Below are 25,478 nucleotides of genomic sequence, written 5' to 3' on the forward strand. Positions count from 1 at the left end.
CCTCCCTCCTGTCCACTGTCCCCCCCCTCCTGTCCACTGTCCCCCCCATCCTGTCCACTGTCCCCTCCTCCAGTCCATTGTCCCCCCCCTCCTGTCCCCCCCTCCTGTCCCCCCCTCCTGTCCACTGTCCCCTCCTGTCCACTGTCCCCCCCCTCCTGTCCACTGTCCCCCCCTCCTGTCCACTGTCCCCCCCCTCCTGTCCACTGTCCCCCCCTCCCGTCCACTGTCCCCCCCTCCTCCTGTCCACTGTCCCTCCCCCCCTCCCCTCCTCCTGTCCACTGTCCCTCCCCCCTCCCCTCCTCCTGTCCACTGTCCCTTTCCTCCTCCTCCCCTCCTCCTGTCCACTGTCCCTCCCCCCCTCCCTCCCTCCGCTCCCCCCCTCCCCTCCTCCCGTCCACTGTCCCTCCCCCCCCTCTCCCGGGCAACGCCGGGTCTCTCAGCTAGTATATTATATTTGATTGATAGATATATCAAAGGAAAAAGATCAGCTTTAAAATACTGGCAGCAAGATTATATTTTTATTCAAATAAATTCTCTTAACTCATTACAGAATAAATGAAAAAGATAAATAAAGGCCAGTAAGAACACTAAAGATTAATAAACATCACTTCAAGGATTTTTCGTGAGTATTCAATGCCATGGGGCTCCCCTCTTCATATGCTGGCTCCCCCATCTCTCCCAGGAGTGTGAGGATGGGTTTTTGTCCTTTTACGTGGTGTTTTCCATTAGATGAGAAGACACGTGGATTTTTTCTTTCCGCGCCTGGGTTGCAGGGCTACCCGCGTGGCCATCTCGAACACATCCCTCACTCCGTCATTCATCTTCGCAGAGCACTCCATGTATCCGAAGGCTCCGATCCGGTTGGCCATGTCCCGGCCTTTTTCCGGCTTCACCGGCTCCTGCGGGATGGAAAGAAAGGCGTAACGATTAACATGGCGTAATTTGACGTGTCGTCCCGTGACCTACGGCATAATTTGGTGCGCTGCATTGCCATGGCGACGAGCGGCAAATGACGCCGTGGGGTCATGTGACGTCACATGACCCGTGGCATCATTTGATGCCTGTCGTCATGGAGACGCATGGACGCGAGACCTGGTAAGTGAATTTACAGAGGCCTCGCGCTGAATAGCACGAGGCCTCTGTAACCGCCGTGCCCCCCCTAAAATCTGTCCCCCCAGCTTGCGCAACCCTGTATTAGACCACCAAAGAAAATAATGGGCACCCTGTCCCTTTAAGGTGAAACAAATCATAAAATAAAATCCTATTACTGCTAAAGAAACTAACTACACAAGCAGGCCTCTCCCTACCCACCTGGGTAGCTATCCTACTTCCAGATCATAACAATAACTAAAGTAATATATGCCAAAAGAGTTCTTATCTTTTAGGTGCTGGGGAATCCATCCCAGGGCTCCAGGTCATTCCCTCTAGGAATTCAGGAATGTCGGTTCCGGGGAGCAGGGCACTGTCCAGCACGAAGAATTCAATGTCACACCCACTCCAAGTCTCCAGTGCTACTGCTATCGTCACTTCCGGGTTCTGAAATCAGGTGACCGGATGACGTGGCTGCTGTGGATGGCGTTCCTCCCAACGCCGATCCTCCATTCGGGATCAGCTGCTTCACCGAGTGCTGGCTCAGACTCTACATGTTTCGCTCTCGCTTCCTCAGGAGTCAGTCATTATTGTAATAATAATAATAGCATGTTCTTGTATAGCGCTGCTGTTTTACATAGCGCTTTACAGAGACATTTTGCAGACACAGGTCCCTGCCCCGTAGAGCTTCCAATTTGTGTTTTTGGTGCCTGAGGCACAGGGAGATAAAGTGACTTGCCCAAGGTCACGAGGAGCCGACACCGGGAATTGAACCAGGTTCCCCTTGCTTCAAACTCAGTGCCAGCCAGTGTCTTTACACACTGAGCCGCTCCTTCTCCCACATGTATCGTACAAATGTTTACAGCACTGAACCCCCACTGTCATACAGTACTGTTCTATGTCCATTTTTCTTCTCTCATATGGTGTTACATCCCCCGCTCCCCTGACTTTTCTGGATTTCTAACATTGATAACATCAGGATTTTCCATCCACTGTATTTGTAGGTTCTGCCACCCACTTGGCTAAAACATCTTTTGTGGTGGGCCTGGGTGCCTTCACTAATTTGATAATCATCTGAACCCAGCAAATGAAATTGAGGGTTTGGATTTTTAAATCGCAGATCAATGAGTTGGTTCTCAGTAGTCCCAGGAGGGTGCCTATCTGCTTCTGAAATAACAGCAGCACTATCAAAATCAACTGTTTCTGCTTCCTCTTTGTCATCAGAGAGGGTATTGGGTTCATTTTCTATGATCTCCTTCTGTGACCAACGTATCTCTTTTAGCATTGGAATCTCTTTCTCCATCTTAACACTGAATGTCCATTCCGGCTGTTCCTTGTAATCCACAATTTGTTCCTCGTGGTCCTTCCTCAATTCTTGCACAGCCTCTGCCCGCTTGCTTTCGAATTCTGTCTGACGGCTGGAATCTATTTCGCTTATCTTAGTCTCGTGCCGTTTCCCGACTTCCCCTTCATGGACGTTCTTTTCAAATGCTAGTTGCTCTCTAAGTGTTTGCCTTTTATTTTCTAAATCCATTCTCCACAGCATTTCAGCATGCATCTATTTTGTGGTATCACTTAAAGAGCATTCAAGACAAGCTATTTGAGTTTTCAGCTCTTGAAGCTGTCCTTCTGCACTTCTTTTCAGTGCAGTTGCCAGTTCAGCTTCTTTGGAGTTGAGTCGTGATTCCACATCTCCCAGCTGGCTCAGAGCAAGGCTTAAATCTGTTTCTTTTTCTCTATTTCTGACCTGCAACTGCTGGTACCCCTCCTGGACCTTGTCCAGTTCCAGCTGCAGCTGGTCCTTCTCATCGGCCATCTCGGTCTCATAGCGCAGTGTCAGGTCGGCCACCTGATGGCCGGACACTTCCTCCCTCTCATCCTTTTTGGCGAGCTGTATCTTGAGCTCAGCAATCTGCACCTGTAGCTCTGCAATTTAATCATGCAGGTCGGTGGAGTCACCTTCCAACTTCCGACGATTCTTCTACAGCTCTTGGCGCTGCTTCTCCTCTCACTGAAGACGGTCTTCTAGGCCAGAGATCATAATCTCATGCTTGTTTTTAAGTTTGGCCTCAATATTGACCTTCTCGGCATCCGCCTGTTTCTCCTTGGACTCTTGTAGACTCGCCTTCAGCTCTTGCAGCTGACTCCGCAGCATGTGGTCTGCCAGGGAGACACGTTCCTTATGCAGCATTCTTTCTGCACTCTCCAGTGCTTCCTGCATATCTAAGTTTTCTTGCGCCAATTGCTTCTTCATTTTTCATACTTGATGAAGCTTCTCAGTCTCTTCACTGACCTGACTTGTCACATTCCAAACCTCTTCCTTCAGGTTTATGATCTATTTCTTTACATTCTCTATGTCCCCTAGGACCGTCTCATAGGCATCCTCCAATGTACACATCTCTGTGTTTAGACCGTGGCCTTCCTAGCCAGAGTGTTCCAGCTCTGTGCTGTGAGCGTGAACCTCTTTCTGAGATACTTCCAACTTTCTATGGCAATTGCAAACCTCTTGCAGTGCCGTCTCATATTTCTGCTTAAGTTTAGCAATCAGTCTGTCAGCCTTGCTTTGCTTTTCCTCCATATATTGTAACAAAGTGAAAAATAGGCGCAAAAAACTTAGTTTGTGATTCTTACTTAATACTAAAAAATGAATAGATTAATAATCAGTGTATGTCACAATTATGCATACATATAAGTGAATATAAATAAACTAGTGCAGTGCAAAAAAGTAAAATGTGCAATACAAGAAAGTAATAAATTTGAACCCCCTGCTCAAAATCCTCTGGTGGGATTCGTCTTCACTTGTCCCCAAGATGTAGAAATTGGTTCTCAGATTCCAGGAGGAGCATAAAGGGGAAACAAAAAACACAGAGATACTCTAAGTGAAGAGGTTCTTATATTCAGTAAGTGGGATGATGAAGTCTTGGCTCTTTTAGAAGGCCTACTTACAAAACGTAAGATATAATCAAGCAGTGTGTAGGGGGATTAGCATCTCTCCCCGACAGGTGTGGTATGAGGTAGCAGGTAGTCAGTGGCTATCACTCCAAAGACAGGTGTGGTAGAACTCAGCAGGGTTCACAGTGTTCAACAGGATAAGACCCCCATAAAAAAGAGAAACTACATAGCACAGATCAGCTAGGAGACTCCTGACGAAGCCGATTCCTCTGGCGAAACGTGTATAGTGGGAGTTCCTGAGTACCTTGGAGCTGAGGGGAGAGATGCCGCCAGCTGCCAAGATACTGCCAGACCCGATCCGGAGGTGACGTCAGAAGCTACGTTCACTGGGATGTGCCAGAGCTGCGGCATCTGATCGCCACACACTGTGAGCTGTGGTCAGACGCAGGACTAACAGACGTCGGCGGGGGCAGGACGGTGAGCCAGTGCGGCAGACGATTTCTCCCATACAATATACAAGTGTGAAAAGCCCATTTTAATTGCATTATTGTAAGTGCACACTTTATATTTTAAACAAAGCATTTTTGTACCTAGCTAATCTGTGCTATTGAGTTTCTCTCTCTCTTTTTCAAGGGTTTTTTTCCTGTTGAACACTGCGAACCCTGCTGAGTTCTACCACACCTGTCTTTGGAGTGATAGCCACTGACTACCTGCTACCTCATACCACACCTGTCGGGGAGAGATGCTAATCCCCCTACACACTGCTTGATTATATCTTACGTTTTGTAAGTAAGCCTTCTAAAAGAGCCAAGACTTCATCATCACATTTACTGAATATAAGAACCTCTTCACTTAGAGTGTCTCTGTGTTTTTTGTTTCCCCTTTATGCTCCTCCTGGAATCTGAGAACCAATTGCTTTTCATCCATGGCAGCAATTGTGGTGTTTGCTTTCTCCAGAGTAGTCGTCATCTCCTCCAACTCACTGCGGAGGAAACACTCTGTTTTCCCTCAAAGCTCCATACTCTTGATCCTTTTTTGAGGCCTTGTTCGATGCCCTAGATATCCGGTGGGGGTGTCCATCCCTAAAAACACTGTGGTGGCGTGTTCACATTAATCCGATGGCTGCCCCAGCTAGCCACCCAGACAGACCCGACCCAGTCATAGCCTTACTACTCAGCAAGCGCCTTCCCAACATTAACAAGATTGAACATAAACTTGTGGCCCACATACTACCAGCTGCAAGATGCTGCAATGCCTTTTCTTTAAAACAACCAGCCCTCGTCATGAATGCAGTTAAGAGTAGAATAAACCAAACTATGGTATTTGGAAAATTTACTGCGTTCCTCAAAGACACCATTAAGGAATTTCAGAGAGTCTGGGATCCACGGGTCTCAGCAGAAGCTCCCCTCCATAACAACAGAGAGTTTTCGACCCTTTAAAATCTTGGTCTAGAAAAGTACAAATGTTTTGGGAGTCCTTGGCCAATGTTTTGAGCTACATAGTATATTAAATATATAGCTTTACTATCAGTGGGACACGCTGGTTGACCAATACAGGTTGAATCAGGACGTGGTTCTTTAAGCAGACAGCAGGAGGGGTACAGACCTGCTTCATCTTGGTGAGCTCCTTGCGAGTGTGCTCATCGTTACGCAGGTCTTTCTTGTTCCCCACCAGGATGATCGGTACGTTGGGGCAGAAATGTTTCACCTCCGGGGTCCACTTCTCAGTGATGTTTTCTGTCACAAAAATAAATCAATCCTCAGTGTCTGTGCACAGGAGAGAGGGGCGGAGGAGATCTCACACACACTAACATCAGTGTCTGTGCACAGGAGAGAGGGACGGAGGAGATCTCACACACACTAACATCAGTGTCTGTGCACAGGAGAGAGGGACAGAGGAGATGTCACACACACTAACATCAGTGTCTGTGCACAGGAGAGAGGGACAGAGGAGATGTCACACACTAACATCAGTGTCTGTGTACAGGAGAGAGGGACGGAGGAGATCTCACACACTAACATCAGTGTCTGTGTACAGGAGAGAGGGACGGAGGAGGTCTCACACACACAGACACACAGACAGTAACGTCAGCGACAACGCAGCGCCTGAGCGAATAATAGCAGATACAGCGAGTGTTTAAGGAAAGATGGCAAAACTAGGAGAGAAATGTGCTCAGGACAAGGGGAACAGGTTAACCCTTTCGCTACCAGAGACTTCCTGCAACACATGCTGAAGTATTTCATATTCCTACATTAACATAACCAAGTACTGCGTTAAAGATTCAAGTGAAGTGATGTGTCACTATTAGATCATTCGTTCTTACCGAAACTGTCTGGGTTATCAATGGAAAAGCACATTAATATAACGTCTGTGCGCGGATAGGACAGAGGCCTCAGCTGGTCGTAATCTTCCTGCCCGGCTGTGTCCCACAAGGCCAGCTCCACCTAGTGGCAGAGGAAGAAAGTGTCAGAGAAGCGGCGATCTACTATATATTTTGGAAAGCCGTTTGTCTGTTTGCTGTGCATTTGGACACCTCTTAAGGTAGCATTACTTAATTTTGCATGATGGTTCTTGAGATCAAGGAGCAGGTTTTTGTCTATGTTTGGATACAATTGGACTGCAATAATGGGGGATAACTGCTGCACACCATATTATAAAGAAAGAAACATACATATTTACCGGTGCGCTTGTGTTGAAAAAAGTCCTGCTGGAAATCCAAATCACACAGTAAAACAAGAATAACACAAGGCGCTGCAGATTTTCTTAATGCTATTTAATGAGACAAAAACTTAGCGAAGTTTCGACCAGAGCGGTCTTTTTCAAGTGGTGAGTGGCTTAAACTAAAGTGTCCCATAGAGTCTTATATACCCATATAAACCCCCCAGCATGCTCGCTAATGATGATATATAATGATGATATATATGTTGTATGCTGAATCCTCATTATTCCTCAATGCCTCAGCTGGAAAAGACTGCTGCCATTGCGATGTTCAAGTAAAATGTCTGCTTTGCGCACGTGATCCGTTGTATCCAGCGCCATACTGTATGTCAGCCGTCATCAAGGCCGAGTTTCTTTGATGCCCGGTGCCATCTTAGTGACGTCATCATGGCTGTGTTCAATCTTTCTTTACTCCCGCGGCGAGATCCCATTGTTGCTAGGTATCCGACCCTGCGCATGCGCAAAGCGTCAGTCTCTATGGACTGTGATAATCGATCCTATACTATGATTTGATCCGTAATATCCTTATGTTCACCAGTAGAAATTCAAGTCCAGAGCGCTGAATACAATATGTTGATCGGGAAATTCCCAGAAATCCCCCAGGAATGGGAGCAACATTACGCCCTCATACGCAAATCTTTTTATGACAGACTTTGAGGAGAGATTTATTTTTTCCACCAATTATTATAAAAAAAGTGTTGTTATTGCAGATACATCGATGATTTATTCCTTCTATGGGAGGGCACATCAGACGAACTAATACAATTTTTTGATTACTTGGATGGTCTGCCAACAAAAATACGCTTTACCAAAAATTGGAGTAGCGAGCAAATTTCTTTCTCAGATGTTTAATTAACCAAAAATGAAGACAAATTGTCCACTGATATGTATAGAAAACCAACGGATCAAAATGCTACATTGCATGCCCCTAGCTTTCATCCTGTATCACTTTAAAACACCATGTCCACAAAAAAATTAGGGCGTCAAAAACAGTGGACAGACAACCACAATTAAACAAAACTCTAAAGAAAATAGAGACACGCTAGAAAGAGGGCACACAAAAGAAGTCATACAAAATGCTTTCTCTCAGGTACCCGAGACTATCACACTGGCCAAGGAAAATGATAGAATGACTAGCGTAACACAATTTAGAACAGCTAGTAATGTTATAAAGAAAAGCATTAACCAACATTGGAAATGTAAAAAAAAAAATGATGAGACACTGGGGAAATTATGTGAATCTCAACCTAGGTTTGCTTATCGCTGAGGTAGAAATGTAAAGGACAAGCTAATTAGGGCTGATTCTAAAGAATATTATGGGAAATTCCATTTTCTAAGAAACCCAAAAATGTTGATGCTTCAAGTACCATAACTGCAGTGTCTGCAATAGCCTAAACACTGGTATTCTGAGCCACAGGGAATATGCTGATATCGTATGGCCAGACAGTTTAACTAGTTCCTTTTACAAGCACCACAAGTTCTTTGTCTTTTCCTCACTTTATTGGAAAGCAGCAGATATACAAAGTTACTTGCAGATGGTGCTGTAGTGAGAGAGGGCTTCTCTACAGTGAGGGTGCCTATAGTGGGGGGGAAAGTAAAAAACGATACTCTTACCAAGAGGTGGAAGGCATGAGTAGTGCATACTTAGCCTGCTGAGGTAGAAAAGAAAGCTAAGGGAAGTATGTCACAGGATGAGAGACTGGGCTGAGTAAACTGTGAATACAGACAGGGGAGAGTGGGAAAGTCCACTTTGCCAGGGGAATAACAGGGGTTTTCACTGCAACCAACTCCAGCAAGCTAGAAGATGAGAACATAACTTATTGTATCCATTTTCACCTGCACTGGGAATTATTACTGCAGGGAAAGCAATATTAATAAAGGGCTAGCAGGCAGAGCTGCAAGGAAAAAGGGGGGAGGAGCAGGAGGCAACAGAAATAGACATTCCTGTTCCAGGACAACTGGTGAACATTTTTTTCATCCATGGAGTGGCAAGACATATAAAATTAATAGCAGGATAACGTGCACTACATCCAATGTATTTTATATTATTAAATGCCCTTGCGGACTTTGTTATAATCGGCAAAACAAATAGAATGTTAAAAACAAGATACATAGAGCACAAGAGCAAGATCACACATTGCGCAGAAGAAACTGCACTCATTAAACATTGCAGAGACTTTAACCATCCCATTTCCTCTCTTAAACTGATGGGCATAGAGCGAAAGTCAAAAGCCATTTCAGGGATAGAAAAGGACACTTTCTTGCTCCAAAGGGAATCATATTGGATTTTTACCCTCAACACAGTACATCCGAGGGGACTGAATGATAATGTATCACTTCGTTGTTTTTTGACAGGAAGATAGTGTACATTATTTTACGTATACATTTTCATCCTGTGATAAGTTGCTGTGCTGGCCAGACAGGCAGAGGACCAATATTCAAGGTTTTCATTTTCAAAGTTGTTTGGACACGCTTGTTTATGCTCTGTAAATTGTCAATATTCCATACAAACAAGCAAAATGATGTCTTAGCATACTTCCTTTTTAATATTAGCTAGAATTTATTTTTTACATTATCACTATTAGTCACTTGAGGCATGAGATCTACTGACACTGCTTATACTGCTGCGGCCAAGTTTATTCGAGCATTTGCCCGTTCTTGGCCGCAGCAGTAGCCTGGCGCGCGCCCGAGAGTGACGGGCGCGCGCCGAAGCAGCGGAAGAGCGCCCTCCGATCGGGGCGCTCTCCCTACCGCTGCCGGGTCCGCCGGGTCCCCCGGAACCCCCTGCCGCTGTCCCGCGATCGCGGGACACCAGGGCTCCCTCGGGGAGCCCCTGGACGCGCGTGCAGGGGGCGCACGCTCCCGAAGACGCGTGACCGCGCGTCTATGACGCGCGGCACGCCGAGGGGCGGCCACTAGCAAGCCGGGAAATCTCCCGGCTTGCGGTACCGGCCACACTCGAATAAAGTGTGTCGGTACTGTATGCTGTTTCTCTTTATACATACATACATACATACATACATACATATATATATATACAGTGCTTGACAAATCACCCAAAAATCTACTCGCCGAACCTAAAAATCTACTCGCCACCTAGTCCCGCCCCCAACCCCGCCCCTAGTCCCACCCCCAACCCCACCCCCACCCCTAGTCCAGCCCCCAACCCCGCTTTTAAAAAAATACATAAATAAAATAAATTGAATAAATTCCTAGTAAGAACATTCGTTTTTGACATAAGTTTATTTATTGTATTACATTATACTACAATTAGTCCTTGTTACGTGTGTGTGTGTGTGTGTGTGTGTGTGTGTGTGTGTGTGTGTGTGTGTGTGTGTGTGTGTGTGTGTGTGTGTGTGTGTGTGTGTGTGTGTGTGTGTGTGTGTGTGTGTGTGTGTGTGTGTGTGTGTGTGTGTGTGTGTAAATGTCGGATCTAGAAAAAAAAGCCAAATATGAATGACTAGTTTCCTGCACCCCTTAACCAGTGTCTGGATGCCTCACTTCACAATATTTAAAGCAGCAATCCCACCTGGGATCTTACCTGATCCGCAGTCCCTCAATGTCCATGTACCCTCATTCCCGCAATGTTATACATTGGAGGGGAGGTGTTCCTTACCTGTCTTCTGGGTTAGGGGGGGGTTCCGATGTCTCCCGTGTGAAGCTTGAGTCAGATCTGGAAGAGAGCAGTATAGGGTAAATAATATATCCAGACACAGGCAGAGAGACAGATGGGGGGAGAGGGAGAGAGAGGGAGAGAGAGGGAGGGAGAGAGAGGGAGAGAGAGGGAGAGGGAGAGAGAGACAGGGAGGGAGAGAGACAGGGAGGGAGAGACAGGGAAGGAGAGCGACAGGGAGGGAGAGAGGCAGAGAGACAGAGGGAGAGAGGGAGAGAGGGAGAGAGGGGGAGAGGGACAGAGGGAGAGAGGGAGGGAAAGAGATAGGGAGGGGAGGGGAGAGAGACACAGGCAGAGAGACACAGGCAGAGAGGGAGAGAGACACAGGCAGAGAGGGAGAGAGACACAGGCAGAGAGGGAGAGAGACACAGGCAGAGAGGGAGAGAGACACAGGGGAGAGGAGAGAGAGAGGGGGAGAGAGACAGAGAGGGAGAGGAGAGAGAGAGGGGGAGAGAGAGAGACAGGGAGGGAGAGAGACAGGGAGGGAGAGAGACAGGGAGGGAGAGACGGAGGGAGAGAGACAGAGAGGGGGTGATTGACGGACGCGGGGTGACTGACTGATGCGGGGTGGGATTACGGACTGGGTGGTATTACTGACTTGGTGACTGGGTGTGATTACTGACTGGGTGACTGGGTGGGATTACTGACTGGGTGACTGGGTGGGATTACTGACTGGGTGGGATTACTGACTGGGTGACTGGGTGGGATTACTGACTGGGTGACTGGGTGGGATTACGGACTGGGTGACTGGGTGTGATTACTGACTGGGTGACTGGGTGGGATTACTGACTGGGTGACTGGGTGGGATTACGGACTGGGTGACTGGGTGTGATTACTGACTGGGTGACTGGGTGGGATTACTGACTGGGTGACTGGGTGGGATTACTGACTGGGTGACTGGGTGGGATTACTGACTGGGTGACAGGGTGTGATTACTGACTGGGTGACTGGGTGGGATTACTGACTGGGTGACTGGTGGGATTACTGACTGGGTGGGATTACTGACTGGGTGACTGGTGGGATTACTGACTGGGTGGGATTACTGACTGGGTGACTGGGTGTGATTACTGACTGGGTGACTGGGTGTGATTACTGACTGGGTGACTGGGTGGGATTACTGACTGGGTGACTGGGTGGGATTACGGACTGGGTGACTGGGTGGGATTACGGACTGGGTGACTGGGTGGGATTACGGACTGGGTGATTGGGTGGGATTACGGACTGGGTGACTGGGTGGGATTACGGACTGGGTGACTGGGTGGGATTACTGACTGGGTGACTGGGTGGGATTACTGACTGGGTGACTGGGTGTGATTACTGACTGGGTGACTGGGTGGGATTACTGACTGGGTGACTGGGTGGGATTACTGACTGGGTGACTGGGTGGGATTACTGACTGGGTGACTGGGTGGGATTACTGACTGGGTGACTGGGTGGGATTACTGACTGGGTGACTGGGTGGGATTACTGACTGGGTGACTGGGTGGGATTACTGACTGGGTGACTGGGTGGGATTACTGACTGGGTGGGGGGTGAGATTGGTGACTGGGTGACGGGGTGGGATGGGTGACTGGGTGGAGGTTGGGATGGGTGACTGGGTGGGATTACTGACTGGGTGGGATTACTGACTGGGTGGGATTACTGACTGGGTGGGATTACTGACTGGGTGGGATTACTGACTGGGTGGGATTACTGACTGGGTGGGATTACTGACTGGGTGGGATTACTGACTGGGTTACTGGGATTGGTTACTGGGTGGGACTACTGATGGTAGGACTACTGACTGGGTGACATTACTGACTGGGTGACATTACTGACTGGGTGACATTACTGACTGGGTGACATTACTGACTGGGTGACTGGTGGGATTGGTGTCTGGGTGTGATGGGTGACTGGGTGGGGGAGGATGGGTGACTGGGTGGGATTACTGACTGGGTAACTGGGTGGGATTAATGACTGGGTGACTGGTGGGATTGGTGACTGGGTGGGGTGGGTGACTGGGTAGGGGGGATGGGTGACTGGGTAGGGGGGATGGGTGACTGAAGTGACAAACTGGGGGGGGTACCTCTGGTGTCCTGCATATACACGTACACACACATGGGGGGGGAGAAACAAACACACACACACACACACACGTGGGGGGGGAGAAACACACACAGCGGGAGCAGGGGGGGAAGGAGAAATACCGGCGCCATTACCTTCCAGCCCGCGCGTGCAGCGGGAGCAGGGGGGGAAGGAGAAATACCGGCGCCATTACCTTCCAGCCCGCGCGTGCAGCGGGAGCAGGGGGGGAGGAGAAATACCGGCGCCATTACCTTCCAGCCCGCATGTGCAGCGGGAGCAGGGGGGGGAAGGAGAAATACCGGCGCCATTACCTTCCAGCCCCGCAGGGGGGAAGGAGAAATACCGGAGCCATTACCTTCCAGCCAGTGCGAGCAGGGGGGGGGGAAGGAGAAACACCCACGCTACTACCTTCCAGCCCGCGCATGCAGCGGGAGCAGGGGGGAAGGAGAAACACCGGCGCCATTACCTTCCAGCCCACGCGGGCAGCGGGAGCAAGGGGGGGAAGGAGAAACACCGCGCTACTACCTTCCGCCCCGTCAGTCCGAGAAGCGGGAGCAGGGGGGAGGGAGAGGAGAAATACCCGCACTACCTCTCGCCCCGCATTTCATTCCACCCACCTCCAACATCTGTCCAAAATCCTCCATGACCGGATCAGTGCAGCAGCTGACATAATTATACAGGAGGATATTCAGTTCAGTATAGAGGAGGAGGAACAGACGCACACACGCCCACATGCCCCCTCTCACCCGTGCATAGAAGGAAGGGCAGTTTGAAGTCCTGGCAGCTCCATCGCGCGTCACAGCCAATCAGCTAGATGGATTTTTTTTTTTTTCGAGCATGGGATTTTTTTTTTACAGAGCAGGGGAAATGTTACTGGCCACGAGCCAATTTCCGATCACAGCTGGCGAGTGGGCGAGTGGGTTTGTCGAGCACTGTATATATATATATACACATACTGGAAGATGTCATCATTCCTGGTGAATTTCTGGGACTTTCCCGAACAACATATTGTATTCAGCTCTCTGGACTTGAATTTCTTCTGGAGGAACATAAGGTTATTACGAATCAAATCATGTTTGACGAAAAATCACAACAGGATAAAGTCTAAAGGATCGATTATCACAGTCCATAGAGACTGACGCTTTGCGCATGCGCAGGGTCGGATACCTAGCAACAATGGGATCTCACCGCGGGAGTAAAGAAAGATTGAACACAGCCATGATGACGTCACTAAGATGGCACCGGGCATCAATGAAACTCTTCCTTGATGACGGCTGACATACAGTATAACGCTGGATACAACGGATCACGTGCGCAAAGCAGACATTTTCATTGGACATCGCAATGGCTGCAGCATTGAGGAATAATGAGGATACAGAATACAACAGACGGTGTTTTATATCATCATTAGCGAGCATGCTGGGGGGTTTATATGGGTATATAAGACTCTGGGACACTTTAGAGGAAACAATGCAGGGGTAAGCTGCCGCCAGTGCTCAAGGGCTAGAGAGTGGGTAATATGTCCATTAGTAATCAGAGACACACAGGTAGGGCACTTGATGAAATAACATGATAGAAGATCCAGCGGATAAATAAAGCAGGTTGGGGGAGGGGTAATAACGGGTGCCCTTAAGAATCGCCGACCATCCTGAATAGGAACAGCCTGGCTGATGCAATGACACCCCCGACCCACTCTGCCAATAAAGTACCTGCAGTCACGCTGTGTCCGGTGTGCCCACTGCAGAGGAGATGATGCACCGGTTTATAGGTGCCTGCGACTGTGTGTAAAATCCACGTGCAACCAGCTGAAGTATCCGGAACAGCAATCAAGAAAAGCGGCGCGCTGAGGTAACCAGGTAAAACCAACACGCAGCTCTCACGAAAAAACGGCTATTTATTGAAATAGATGGACAAACATCATGCAACTAGATGACCTCTGACGCGTTTCATCCCGCAAGGGACTTTGTCAAAGAGTGGATGGTAAATGTCTGAATACTCCCCTATATAGTACCAACTATCCTGTGATAGGCTGAACACAAAATTGTTTAACTGGCAACTCCTCTACACGGCTGAGTCTTAATTAATGAGAGTGCCATTCAATCTACACAGACATAAGATTTTGGCTAATTAAATAGCATTAAGAAAATCCGCAGTGCCTCGTGTTATTCTTGTTTTACTGGATACAATTGGACGCCATTTTGAATCAAGATGGCGGACTGAACCTTTCAAAACTGCACTGATTTTAACCAAATTTGGCAGGATTGTAAGTAGCTGGACTGAACTTAGAAAATCCATGATTTGCACATTGGTAAGATTTATGTTGGATGCTCCAGAGTGGGAACTGGAGAAAATTGTATGTTTTTTTGCCTGATGGAAAAAAAATTAAAATTTAGTTTACCCAACAGCATTAGAATAAAAATACATAAGTGTTTTCGTTAAGATACTAAAAAATGAAATTATCCATTTATAAATCTCAGTATCTTTTGGTTTCTTAGTATTCCCCAGCCACGCTGGATACTTTCAGCTAGTGTATAAAAATGCACAAACAAGACTTGCCTGACTAGTGCACCTTTCAGGTGGACCTCCACGTGCCCAGCAGCGTGGTAACCACCCCCATACTCCTACGGCCGGGTTTTCCTGCCACCCCCACCCCCTCGCTTTCCTACCTGTTTGCCATCCACCGCAATGTCCACCACGTAGTTCTCAAATACGTTTGGGATGTAAACCTCTAGGAACACGTCCTTGGTGATCATTCTTAGGAGGCAGGTCTTCCCGCACGCTCCATCTCCCACAATCACAAGCTTCTTCCGAATGGCTGCCATGGCTGCAAAGAAACAGGAGAGATGTCACACACAGCACAACCCCTCACCCCATCTTCCTGCCAGAGGGGCCTGCACAGGGCAGCCCCTCACCCCATCTCCCTGCCAGAGGGGCCTGCACAGGGCAGCCCCTCACCCCATCTCCCTGCCAGAGGGGCCTGTACAGGACCCCAGCACTGCTTTGCTTGCTTACAGACTTCTGCAAAAGTCTCAGTAATTACATACATCGGGTCCAGTCTCACTGAGCTACACCAATGATGATTTAAAGCCACAGCTCTGCAGTCACACAACTTCACCATGTAAAACAGGTTTAAAGCTTTGGGGGGTGGTGGGGTTAAAGCAGCAGTGCAGGCAGGATTTTTTTTAATTTTTATTATTAAATTTTCTTTTAATATGTGCATCAATACAATCCACACAATGATAAGCTAGTAGCTAGGTTGCCGATTGATCCGGTGTATGAGTGTACGTGTATATTAATACGGGTGTTTACGAGTGTACGTGTATATTAGTGTGGTGTATGAGTGTATATTAATGCGGATGTATATGAGTGTACGTGTATATTAGTGTGGTGTATGAGTGTACATGTATATTAGTGTGGGTGTATACGATTGTACGTGTATATTAATGCGGGTGTATACAAGTATACGTGTATATTAGTGCGGTGTATGAGTGTACGTGTATATTAGTGCGGTGTATGTGTGTACATGTATATTAGTGTAGTTGTTTATGAGGGTAGGTGTATATTAGTGCGGTGTATGAGTGTACATGTATATTAGTGCGGTGTATGAGTGTTCATGTATATTAGTGCAGTGTATGAGTGTACATGTATATTAGTGCGGTGTATGAGTGTTCATGTATATTAGTGTGGTGTATGAGTGTACGTGTATATTAGTGCGGCGTATGAGTGTACGTGTATATTAGTGCGGTGTATGAGTGTACATGTATATTAGTGCGGTGTATGAGTGTACGTGTATATTAATATGGGTGTTTACGAGTGTACGTGTATATTAGTGTGGAGTATGAGTGTATATTAATGCGGATGTATATGAGTGTACGTGTATATTAGTGTGGTGTATGAGTGTACATGTATATTAGTGTGGGTGTATACGATTGTACGTGTATATTAATGCGGGTGTATACAAGTATACGTGTATATTAGTGCGGTGTATGTGTGTACATGTATATTAGTGTAGTTGTTTATGAGGGTAGGTGTATATTAGTGCGGTGTATGAGTGTACATGTATATTAGTGCGGTGTATGAGTGTACATGTATATTAGTGCGGTGTATGAGTGTTCATGTATATTAGTGCGGTGTATGAGTGTTCATGTATATTAGTGCGGTGTATAAGTGTACGTGTATATTAGTGCGGTGTATGAGTGTACGTGTATATTAGTGCGGTGTATGAGTGTACATGTATATTAGTGCGGTGTATGAGTGTACATGTATATTAGTGCGGTGTATGAGTGTTCATGTATATTAGTGCGGTGTATGAGTGTTCATGTATATTAGTGCGGTGTATGAGTGTTCATGTATATTAGTGCGGTGTATGAGTGTACGTGTATATTAATACGGGTGTTTACGAGTGTACGTGTATATTAGTGTGGAGTATGAGTGTATATTAATGCGGATGTATATGAGTGTACGTGTACATGTATATTAGTGTAGTTGTTTATGAGGGTAGGTGTATATTAGTGAGTTGTATAAGTGTACATGTATATTAGTGCGGTGTATGAGTGTACGTGTATATTAATACGGGTGTATACGAGTGTATACGAGTGTACGTGTATATTAGTGCGGTGTATGAGTGTACATGTATATTAGTGCGGTGTATACGTGTACATGTATATTAGTGCGGTGTATGAGTGTACGTGTATATTAATACGGGTGTATGAGTGTACATGTGTATTAGTGTGGTGTATGAGTGTACGTGTATATTAATTTTTTCACCCATATTAGTGCGGTGTATGAGTGTACGTGTATATTAGTGCGGTGTATGCGTGTACATGTATATTACTGTGGTGTATGAGTGTACGTGTATATTAATACGGGTGTATACGAGTGTACGTGTATATTAGTGTGGTGTATGAGTGTATATTAATGCGGATGTATACGAGTGTACGTGTATATTAGTGTGGTGTATGAGTGTACATGTATATTAGTGTGGGTGTATACGATTGTACGTGTATATTAATGCGGGTGTATACAAGTATACGTGTATATTAGTGCGGTGTACACTGGCGACACACTTTATTCGAGCTCGGCTAGTCCCACGAATTCGGGTATACCCGGGTGTATTGAGGTTTGTGACTGTTTTCTGCCCGAGTACATTGAGTTATTTTCCGGCAGGGATTGAAGCATTTTATTCCCGCTGGCTGCAATACTGCACAGTACATATATATATACTGCATTACAATTCATGAATTTATGCCATCTGGTAGACACGCGAAGCATTGCAGCCTATTAAATCCTAATCATTATCATTTAACAGATCAGCCGCCCATCAGCCAGGCATGAACCCAGGCTGGGAAGGCAAATGCAACGGGGCTTGTCAGAGGTGAGGAGCGGCGCATTCCAGGTATCTGCCAGGTACATACCGGGTATTTGCTCGAATAAAGTGTGTCGGTGCAGTATGTGTGTACATGTATATTAGTGTAGTTGTTTATGAGGGTAGGTGTATATTTGTGCGGTGTAAGAGTGTACATGTATATTAGTGCAGTGTACTGCACCGACACACTTTATTCGAGCAAATACCCAGTATGTACCTGGCAGATACCTGGAATGCGCCGCTCCTCACCTCTGACATGCCCCGTTGTGTTTGCCTTCCCAGCCTGGGTTCATGCCTGGCTGACGGGCGGCTGATCTGTTAAATGATAATGATTAGGATTTAATAGGCTGCAATGCTTCGCGTGTCTACCAGATGGCATAAATTCATGAATTGTAATGCAGTATATATATATATACACTGTGCAGTATTGCAGCCAGCGGGAATAAAATGCTTCAATCCCTGCCTGGAAAATACCTCAATGCACTCGGGCAGAAAACAGTCACAAACCTCAATACACCCGGGTATACCCAAATTCGTGGGACTAGCCGAGCTCGAATAAAGTGTGTCGCCAGTGTATGAGTGTACATGTATATCAGTGCAGTGTATGAGTGTACATGTATTAGTGCGGTGTATGAGTGTACATGTATACTAGTGCGGTGTATGAGTGTACATGTATACTAGTGCGGTGTATGAGTGTACATGTATATTAGTGCGGTGTATGAGTGTACATGTATACTAGTGCGGTGTATGTGTGTACATGTATACTAGTGCGGTGTATGTGTGTACATGTATATTAGTGCGGTGTATGAGTGTACATGTATACTAGTGCGGTGTATGAGTGTACATGTATATTAGTGTGGTGTATGAGTGTACATGTATATTAGTGCGGTGTATGAGTGTACATGTATATTAATGCGGTGTATGAGTGTACATGTATATTAGTGCGGTGTATGAGTGTACGTGTATATTAATACGGGTGTATACGAGTGTACGTGTATATTAGTGTGGTGTATGAGTGTATATTAATGCGGATGTATACGAGTGTACGTGTATATTAGTGTGGTGTATGTGTGTACATGTATATTAGTGTAGTTGTTTATGAGGGTAGGTGTATATTAGTTCGGTGTATGAGTGTACATGTATATTAGTGCGGTGTATGAGTGTACGTGTATATTAATACGGGTGTATACGAGTGTACGTGTATATTAGTGTGGTGTATGAGTGTATATTAATGCGGATGTATACGAGTGTACGTGTATATTAGTGTGGTGTATGAGTGTACATGTATATTAGTGTGGGTGTATACGATTGTACGTGCATATTAATGCGGGTGTATACAAGTATACGTGTATATTAGTGCGGTGTATGTGTGTACATGTATATTAGTGTAGTTGTTTATGAGGGTAGGTGTATATTAGTGCGGTGTATGAGTGTACGTGTATATTAGTGCGGTGTATGAGTGTACATGTATATTAGTGCGTGGTATGAGTGTACATGTATATTAGTAAGGTGTATGAGTGTACATGTATATTAGTGCGGTGTATGAGTGTACATGTGTATTAGTGCGGTGCATGAGTGTGCGTGTATATTAGTGCGGTGTATGAGTGTACATGTATATTAGTGTAGTTGTTTACGAGGGTAGGTGTATATTAGTGCGGTGTATGAGTGTACGTGTATATTAGTGTGGTGTATGAGTGTACATGTATATTAGTGCGGTGTATGAGTGTACATGTATATTAGTGTGGTGTATGAGTGTACATGTATATTAGTGCGGTGTATGAGTGTACATGTATATTAGTGCGGTGTATGAGTGTACGTGTATATTAGTGCGGTGTATGAGTGTACATGTATATTAGTGCGGTGTATGAGTGTACATGTATATTAATGCGGTGTATGAGTGTACATGTATGTAACGGTATTTCTGACTTGGCCTGACCCACCCAATCTCACATTGGCCCCTGTGGTCTAACCAGTCCCCATTACAGTGTGATAGTGTCTGGTGGTGCACCTGTTGGCAATAGGACTCCTGAGTCTCCCGCATGATGGTGTGTGGGGAGAACCCGTCCAGACAGGCAGCTGAGGTAGTGTGCTTGAGTCCTACCTAGGTCCAGTGCAGCGCCTCCACCTCATCAGGGTCCCTTCGGTCACTTGGGGATGGTCCTGGCGAGGAACTCCTCGGTGGTGCTCCTCTCTGTACAATCACTCCACACATGTACACGAGAGGGTTTGTAATTAAGAGCATCTTTATTGTACGGTGGGCCATGCTGCCCTCCACAATGGGGTGTAATTAGACCTCCACTGATAACCGTACTTCCCTTTGAAAGGTATAGTCTCCTTGATTAGGGATTCCCTATCCCAGCCGGGATGTCTTTACTCTGTGCCAGGTCCCTGGACACAGACTCCTGCTTCAGCTACTAGAACATAACTGAACTTGTACTTGAACTAGAACTCTTCCTTCCCTTAGGACTACCACTTGACTAACTTTTAGACACAGTGCTGTGCCTTATGTACACTCTGGGGGCTGACACAACTCTGACATCCCCAACCAGGGAGTCAGAGTCTGTGACCACTCCTATCCTTACATAGGGCACCTCACCAGGGTGTGAGGGCAAACCTCCATGATTACTGCTGGCATGCCCACAACTTACCAGGCCTTACTGTCAGCAGGAGAGATGACTGTAGCCATTTTACATGACCGCTACATTCTCCCCCTGGTGAATCCCATCGGCCTCGCTGGGACCTAAATTTGCATACCTTCCTCCAGGAAGCACTGTAACACAAAACATAATTGTTAACATCACACAAATTTACATAATACAACAGAAAAATGACTACAGTACATTCCGCCAAGCCCGCCCCGACCAGCAGCCACGAACCCGCGTAATGCCTTAGTACCCCCTAATAATAGTGACTCGGGTCAGGTTTCCTAACCTCTCGTCCACCCATATCCAGGACCGTGACATGATAATGTCTAGGCAGTCCCCTCTCTGGCTTATAGGTCACCCTGTGCTTGTATATGTTCCTCCCTATACTCCACACTCTCATCAGGTGATCTATCCTGTCCTCAGCCTTTCTTCCTGTAACTGCGCTCCCCTTATTAACCAAATACATCTCGATGGTCTCCCTGAGCCATCTTCCTCGGTTTTCCTCTATCTCCTCCATGATGGGCTCAGGGACATAAGGGTACTCCAACCCGTGGGATGACTTATATCGAGCCATTATTGCCCATTCAGCTCTACTGATCCTGGTCAGATCAGCATTACCTGCCCTTCCAGGTAGCACCCATGACAGGGGTTCGTCCGGATCCACAGAATCTGACAGTGTGTCGGGACCCATGGGCTCTATCTCCCTGTGTTCTATCTTTATCCACCGATCCTGCAACTCCCTATCTCGCTGCTCAGGGGTGAATTCTCCCCCGGCCCACCAAAAATCGACTATCTCCTCCCTACGGATGAGAAACCGAGTGCGGTCCATCCAGGCCACATAACCTTCAAAGAGGGGGGCCCACCACCGGTGTTCTTTGAACCTGTGCGAATCCCCTGAATCGCTCTCGTCCGCATCCCCCCCAGAGAATACCCCTGATGTCCATGCCGACCGTGGCAAGGACCACCGTGATGATCCCGTGGCCTTCTTCTCCGGTTTGTTGGTCGCAGGAGGCAACCACCGGCCTACCGCGGCCTTACCTAATTCTCCCCCACCCCGAGAAATGCCCTCTGTAGCGCAACTGCGCTGTCTCTCCCCAGTCCGTCTATCCTCCCCCTCCAAAGGTATGTCCACAGATTCTAGGCTAGGCGGGGACCCCGGGGAACAGGTGATTGGGGCAGGGGTTTTACCTAAGGCGTGGGGTTGGGCGTAAGGGCAAGCAAGGGGGCGCCACGGGATTACGACCCGTTCCCGGCTGTCCGTAGATTGATCCAAGGAGGATAGCTCACCCTCCTCAGTCTGCGGGTCGCCCATCCAGCTCTTGGGCCCTTGAGGTGATCGGGGACCTTCACCCGATCGCCGAAGCGTCGCTGCGTCCTTCCCGTCGCCACCGGAAGTGATGTCCTCTCCGGAACCGGAAGCGCCGCCATCTTGGGTTGGACCCCCATGCGGGATCTCTTCCTCGATGATGACATCCGGAAGCTCCGCCGTCGTCTCCACCGGAAGTGATGTCTTCTCCGCACGTACGTCTCGGGCCTGGCACGGCCTTTCTACCGCTACACTGTCTACCGGGACAAGGTAAGTGATTGGGCTTCTCTTACCAGTCCGCAGGGGTGTAGGCGTCTCTCGCCCGTCGCCGCCATATCCTGGGGCGGAGGGACTCCGTCTCTCGGCTCGCCGATCTGCGGGGGACGCCCTGTTCTCCAGGCTGCCACTCACCCCACGGGGTGTCGTCCTTCCCTGTTCTTTCTTGGGCCCCGATTTTACCGCCGCTAGCTCGCGGAGATCCTCATCGGAGAAGTCTCCCTTCCCCGATTTAGGGGTCACCGATCGGGGCGAGAGTCTCTTTTCAGTTCGGTCGGGGAGTGACCCGACCGCTTCGGTTGCTGCTGACCCAGCCGATTTGATCGACTCCAGTCCCCTTTCTCCGGGACTTGCACGACTGATCCATAGTGCACCAGGGGACTCGGCGGCTCGCCTAGCCGTATCCCCCGGGGGGTCAGCAGGTTGTATCGGTATGAACGTGGGCATTGGCCACAGATACAATGTCCCGCAGTGTGGGCAACGTGCCGCTGTATTAACAGTGCCTCCGGGCAGCCCGCATTGAAGGCAGAGCACGACCACCGTCTCGGTGTTGGCCACCCTGACTACCAGTAGCCCGCCGGGTACCGAGTAAGGCTGGGTGGAGACCATAGTGCCCACAGTGGAGGAGCAGTCCATTCTTTTAATAGGAGCCATTCTCTGTACGGGTCTCTCCAGGTCAGTGGTTCCTCGCAACTGACTGATAGAAGTTGCTGGATCAGCCACTCCCTGCTTCGGCTCCTCCTTCCGCTGACATAGTTGGAACCCGCCCCCAGGGGTTGCAATGATGGGCGGGTCCCACAGGGGAATAGCATGCCCCTTAATTAAGGCCGCGCCTTTCTCAGTCCTGGTGGGCGCGGTCTGCGTTTTCGCGCCAGTATCCCCATCAGGGTGGGGTTCTTTTCCCGCGGCTAATTCCCGCCTTCTCCTGGCAGCTGCCCTTTGTGCATGATAGCCATCCTTTTTGCACTTTACCTCCGCGGCCGGAACTACTTCTTGTAGTGGCGCCGTCTGGATATCAGTTCGTGGGCCCAGTGGATGCATTCCCACAGGCCATAGTTGGAAGTCACTCCCCCTGGTTGAAATTAGGGGAGGGTCCCATAGACTAAGCGGTTGACTCAGCACAGGGGCTGAGTGAGTCACTGTCCATGAAGGTGCAGCCATAGCTTTCGCGCCATGCCCCCCATCAGGGCGGGGCTCTGCTGTTCGCGCCATTCCCGGCCAGCTTTTTGCAAGTCCTGAATTAGCCAAGTTCTCTGCGACTGGCCCACGCGGTCTCCCTAGCAAGCGGGAGCCGCCATTTTGGATAGCTTTTGAGTCTGCAATGTCAGTTTGTTTTCTTGATGAGGTAGCGTTCATTTGTTTGCACGTCCACTGACATCCATCCTCACTGTGTTCTACCCCAGTTATCACAATGTCCTCACACTCCTCAAGGGGGGCACCTCGGTGTCCTAGACAGGACAAAAACGGGGCAGCCACGGCCTTCGCTCCACTCCAGAGCAGATTAGTAAGAGACAGCTCAGCGACAGTTTGCTCTTCAGTGGGGCGCACGCCACGGGTGCCTTCCCCATCAGCCTCCGATCGCCATTTTGGACTCTCCGCACCACGCGGATCCTCCATTCCTTGGGTCGTCACGCTCTCGTACCAATTATCGTACATGGGGCTCCGTTCTGCGGGGCAGCCACCACACCAGTACAATAAAGATTTGCTCAGATGCACCACCACATGTGTACCTGATCTAGGCTGGACTCATGTTGCACTACCTCAGGCTAGGCTCACTCTCTCAGTGTCTGCTGTAACTCCTTCCTCCCAGTCTGTGCTCCCTATGGTAAGTGTCTGGAATGGGCTAGAGTACTCTGGCTCTGCCATGCAGTACTTGGGGCGTCTACCTGTCTTGGTTAGCCTAGCGCAGACCCTCTCCAGGATTCCTGACCATGTTAACAGGCTATCCCTTCTGGCATCCTACCAACTAGCACTACCTCAAAGTGACTCGGTCAGCTATAGCCCGGCTCCAAACCCCTCACTCCTTTCAGGCCCCTAGGTCGTCCCTGCGAACTGACAATACCCCGTCAGCCCCCTGACCACCCCTAGGTCCGTCCCAACGCAGCACAAAGTGGCAGCAGACACTCTCCCTGTTTTCCAGTGTGCCTAGCTAAAGCCTGTCCTGTTTGACAGATCTGATCTCAGCAGCTCGCCTCCAAATGTAACGGTATTTCTGACTTGGCCTGACCCACCCAATCTCACATTGGCCCCTGTGGTCTAACCAGCCCCCATTACAGTGTGATAGTGTCTGGTGGTGCACCTGTTGGCAATAGGACTCCTGAGTCTCCCGCATGATGGTGTGTGGGGAGAACCCGTCCAGACAGGCAGCTGAGGTAGTGTGCTTGAGTCCTACCTAGATCCAGTGCAGCGCCTCCACCTCATCAGGGTCCCTTCGGTCACTTGGGGATGGTCCTGGCGAGGAACTCCTCGGTGGTGCTCCTCTCTGTACAATCACTCCACACATGTACACGAGAGGGTTTGTAATTAAGAGCATCTTTATTGTACGGTGGGCCATGCTGCCCTCCACAATGGGGTGTAATTAGACCTCCATTGATAACCGTACTTCCCTTTGAAAGGTATAGTCTCCTTGATTAGGGATTCCCTATCCCAGCCGGGATGTCTTTACTCTGTGCCAGGTCCCTGGACACAGACTCCTGCTTCAGCTACTAGAACATAACCGAACTTGTACTTGAACTAGAACTCTTCCTTCCCTTAGAACTACCACTTGACTAACTTTTAGACACAGTGCTGTGCCTTATGTACACTCTGGGGGCTGACACAACTCTGACATCACCAACCAGGGAGTCAGAGTCTGTGACCACTCCCATCCTTACATAGGGCACCTCACCAGGGTGTGAGGGCAAACCTCCATGATTACTGCTGGCATGCCCACAACTTACCAGGCCTTACTGTCAGCAGGAGAGATGACTGTAGCCATTTTACATGACCGCTACATGTATATTAGTGCGGTATATGAGTGTACATGTATATTAGTGCGGTGTATGAGTGTACATGTATATTAGTGCGGTGTATGAGTGTACATGTATATTAGTGCGGTGTATGAGTGTACATGTATATTAGTGCGGTGTATGAGTGTACATGTATATTAGTGCGGTGTATGAGTGTACGTGTATATTAGTGCGGTGTATGAGTGTACATGTATATTAGTGCGGTGTATGAGTGTACATGTATATTAGTGTAGTTGTTTACGAGGGTAAGTGTATATTAGTGCGGTGTATGAGTGTACGTGTATATTAGTGTGGTGTATGAGTGTACGTGTATATTAGTGTGGTGTATGAGTGTACATGTATATTAGTGTGGGTGTATACGATTGTACGTGTATATTAATGCGGGTGTATACAAGTATACGTGTATATTAGTGCGGTGTATGAGTGTACATGTATATTAGTG

The 25,478-nt window shown here is 48.1% G+C and overlaps 1 protein-coding gene across 1 annotated transcript in view; it reads right to left on the bottom strand.

Moving 5' to 3' along the window:
- Nucleotides 1-489: 489 nt before the first annotated feature.
- Nucleotides 490-25,478, bottom strand: part of LOC142486444 (transforming protein RhoA-like) — a 37,894-nt gene continuing 12,905 nt past the window's right edge. The window contains exons 2-5 of the mRNA XM_075585039.1: nt 15,103-15,260; nt 6,305-6,425; nt 5,587-5,717; nt 490-899 (exon numbers count right to left, since the gene is read on the bottom strand). Coding sequence (XP_075441154.1) covers nt 726-899; nt 5,587-5,717; nt 6,305-6,425; nt 15,103-15,260 — 584 coding nt within the window. The 3' untranslated portion in view covers nt 490-725. The remainder of the gene's footprint in view (nt 900-5,586; nt 5,718-6,304; nt 6,426-15,102; nt 15,261-25,478) is intronic.

Source organism: Ascaphus truei, unplaced genomic scaffold (genome assembly GCF_040206685.1).
Source record: "Ascaphus truei isolate aAscTru1 unplaced genomic scaffold, aAscTru1.hap1 HAP1_SCAFFOLD_872, whole genome shotgun sequence".
NCBI lineage: Eukaryota > Metazoa > Chordata > Amphibia > Anura > Ascaphidae > Ascaphus > Ascaphus truei.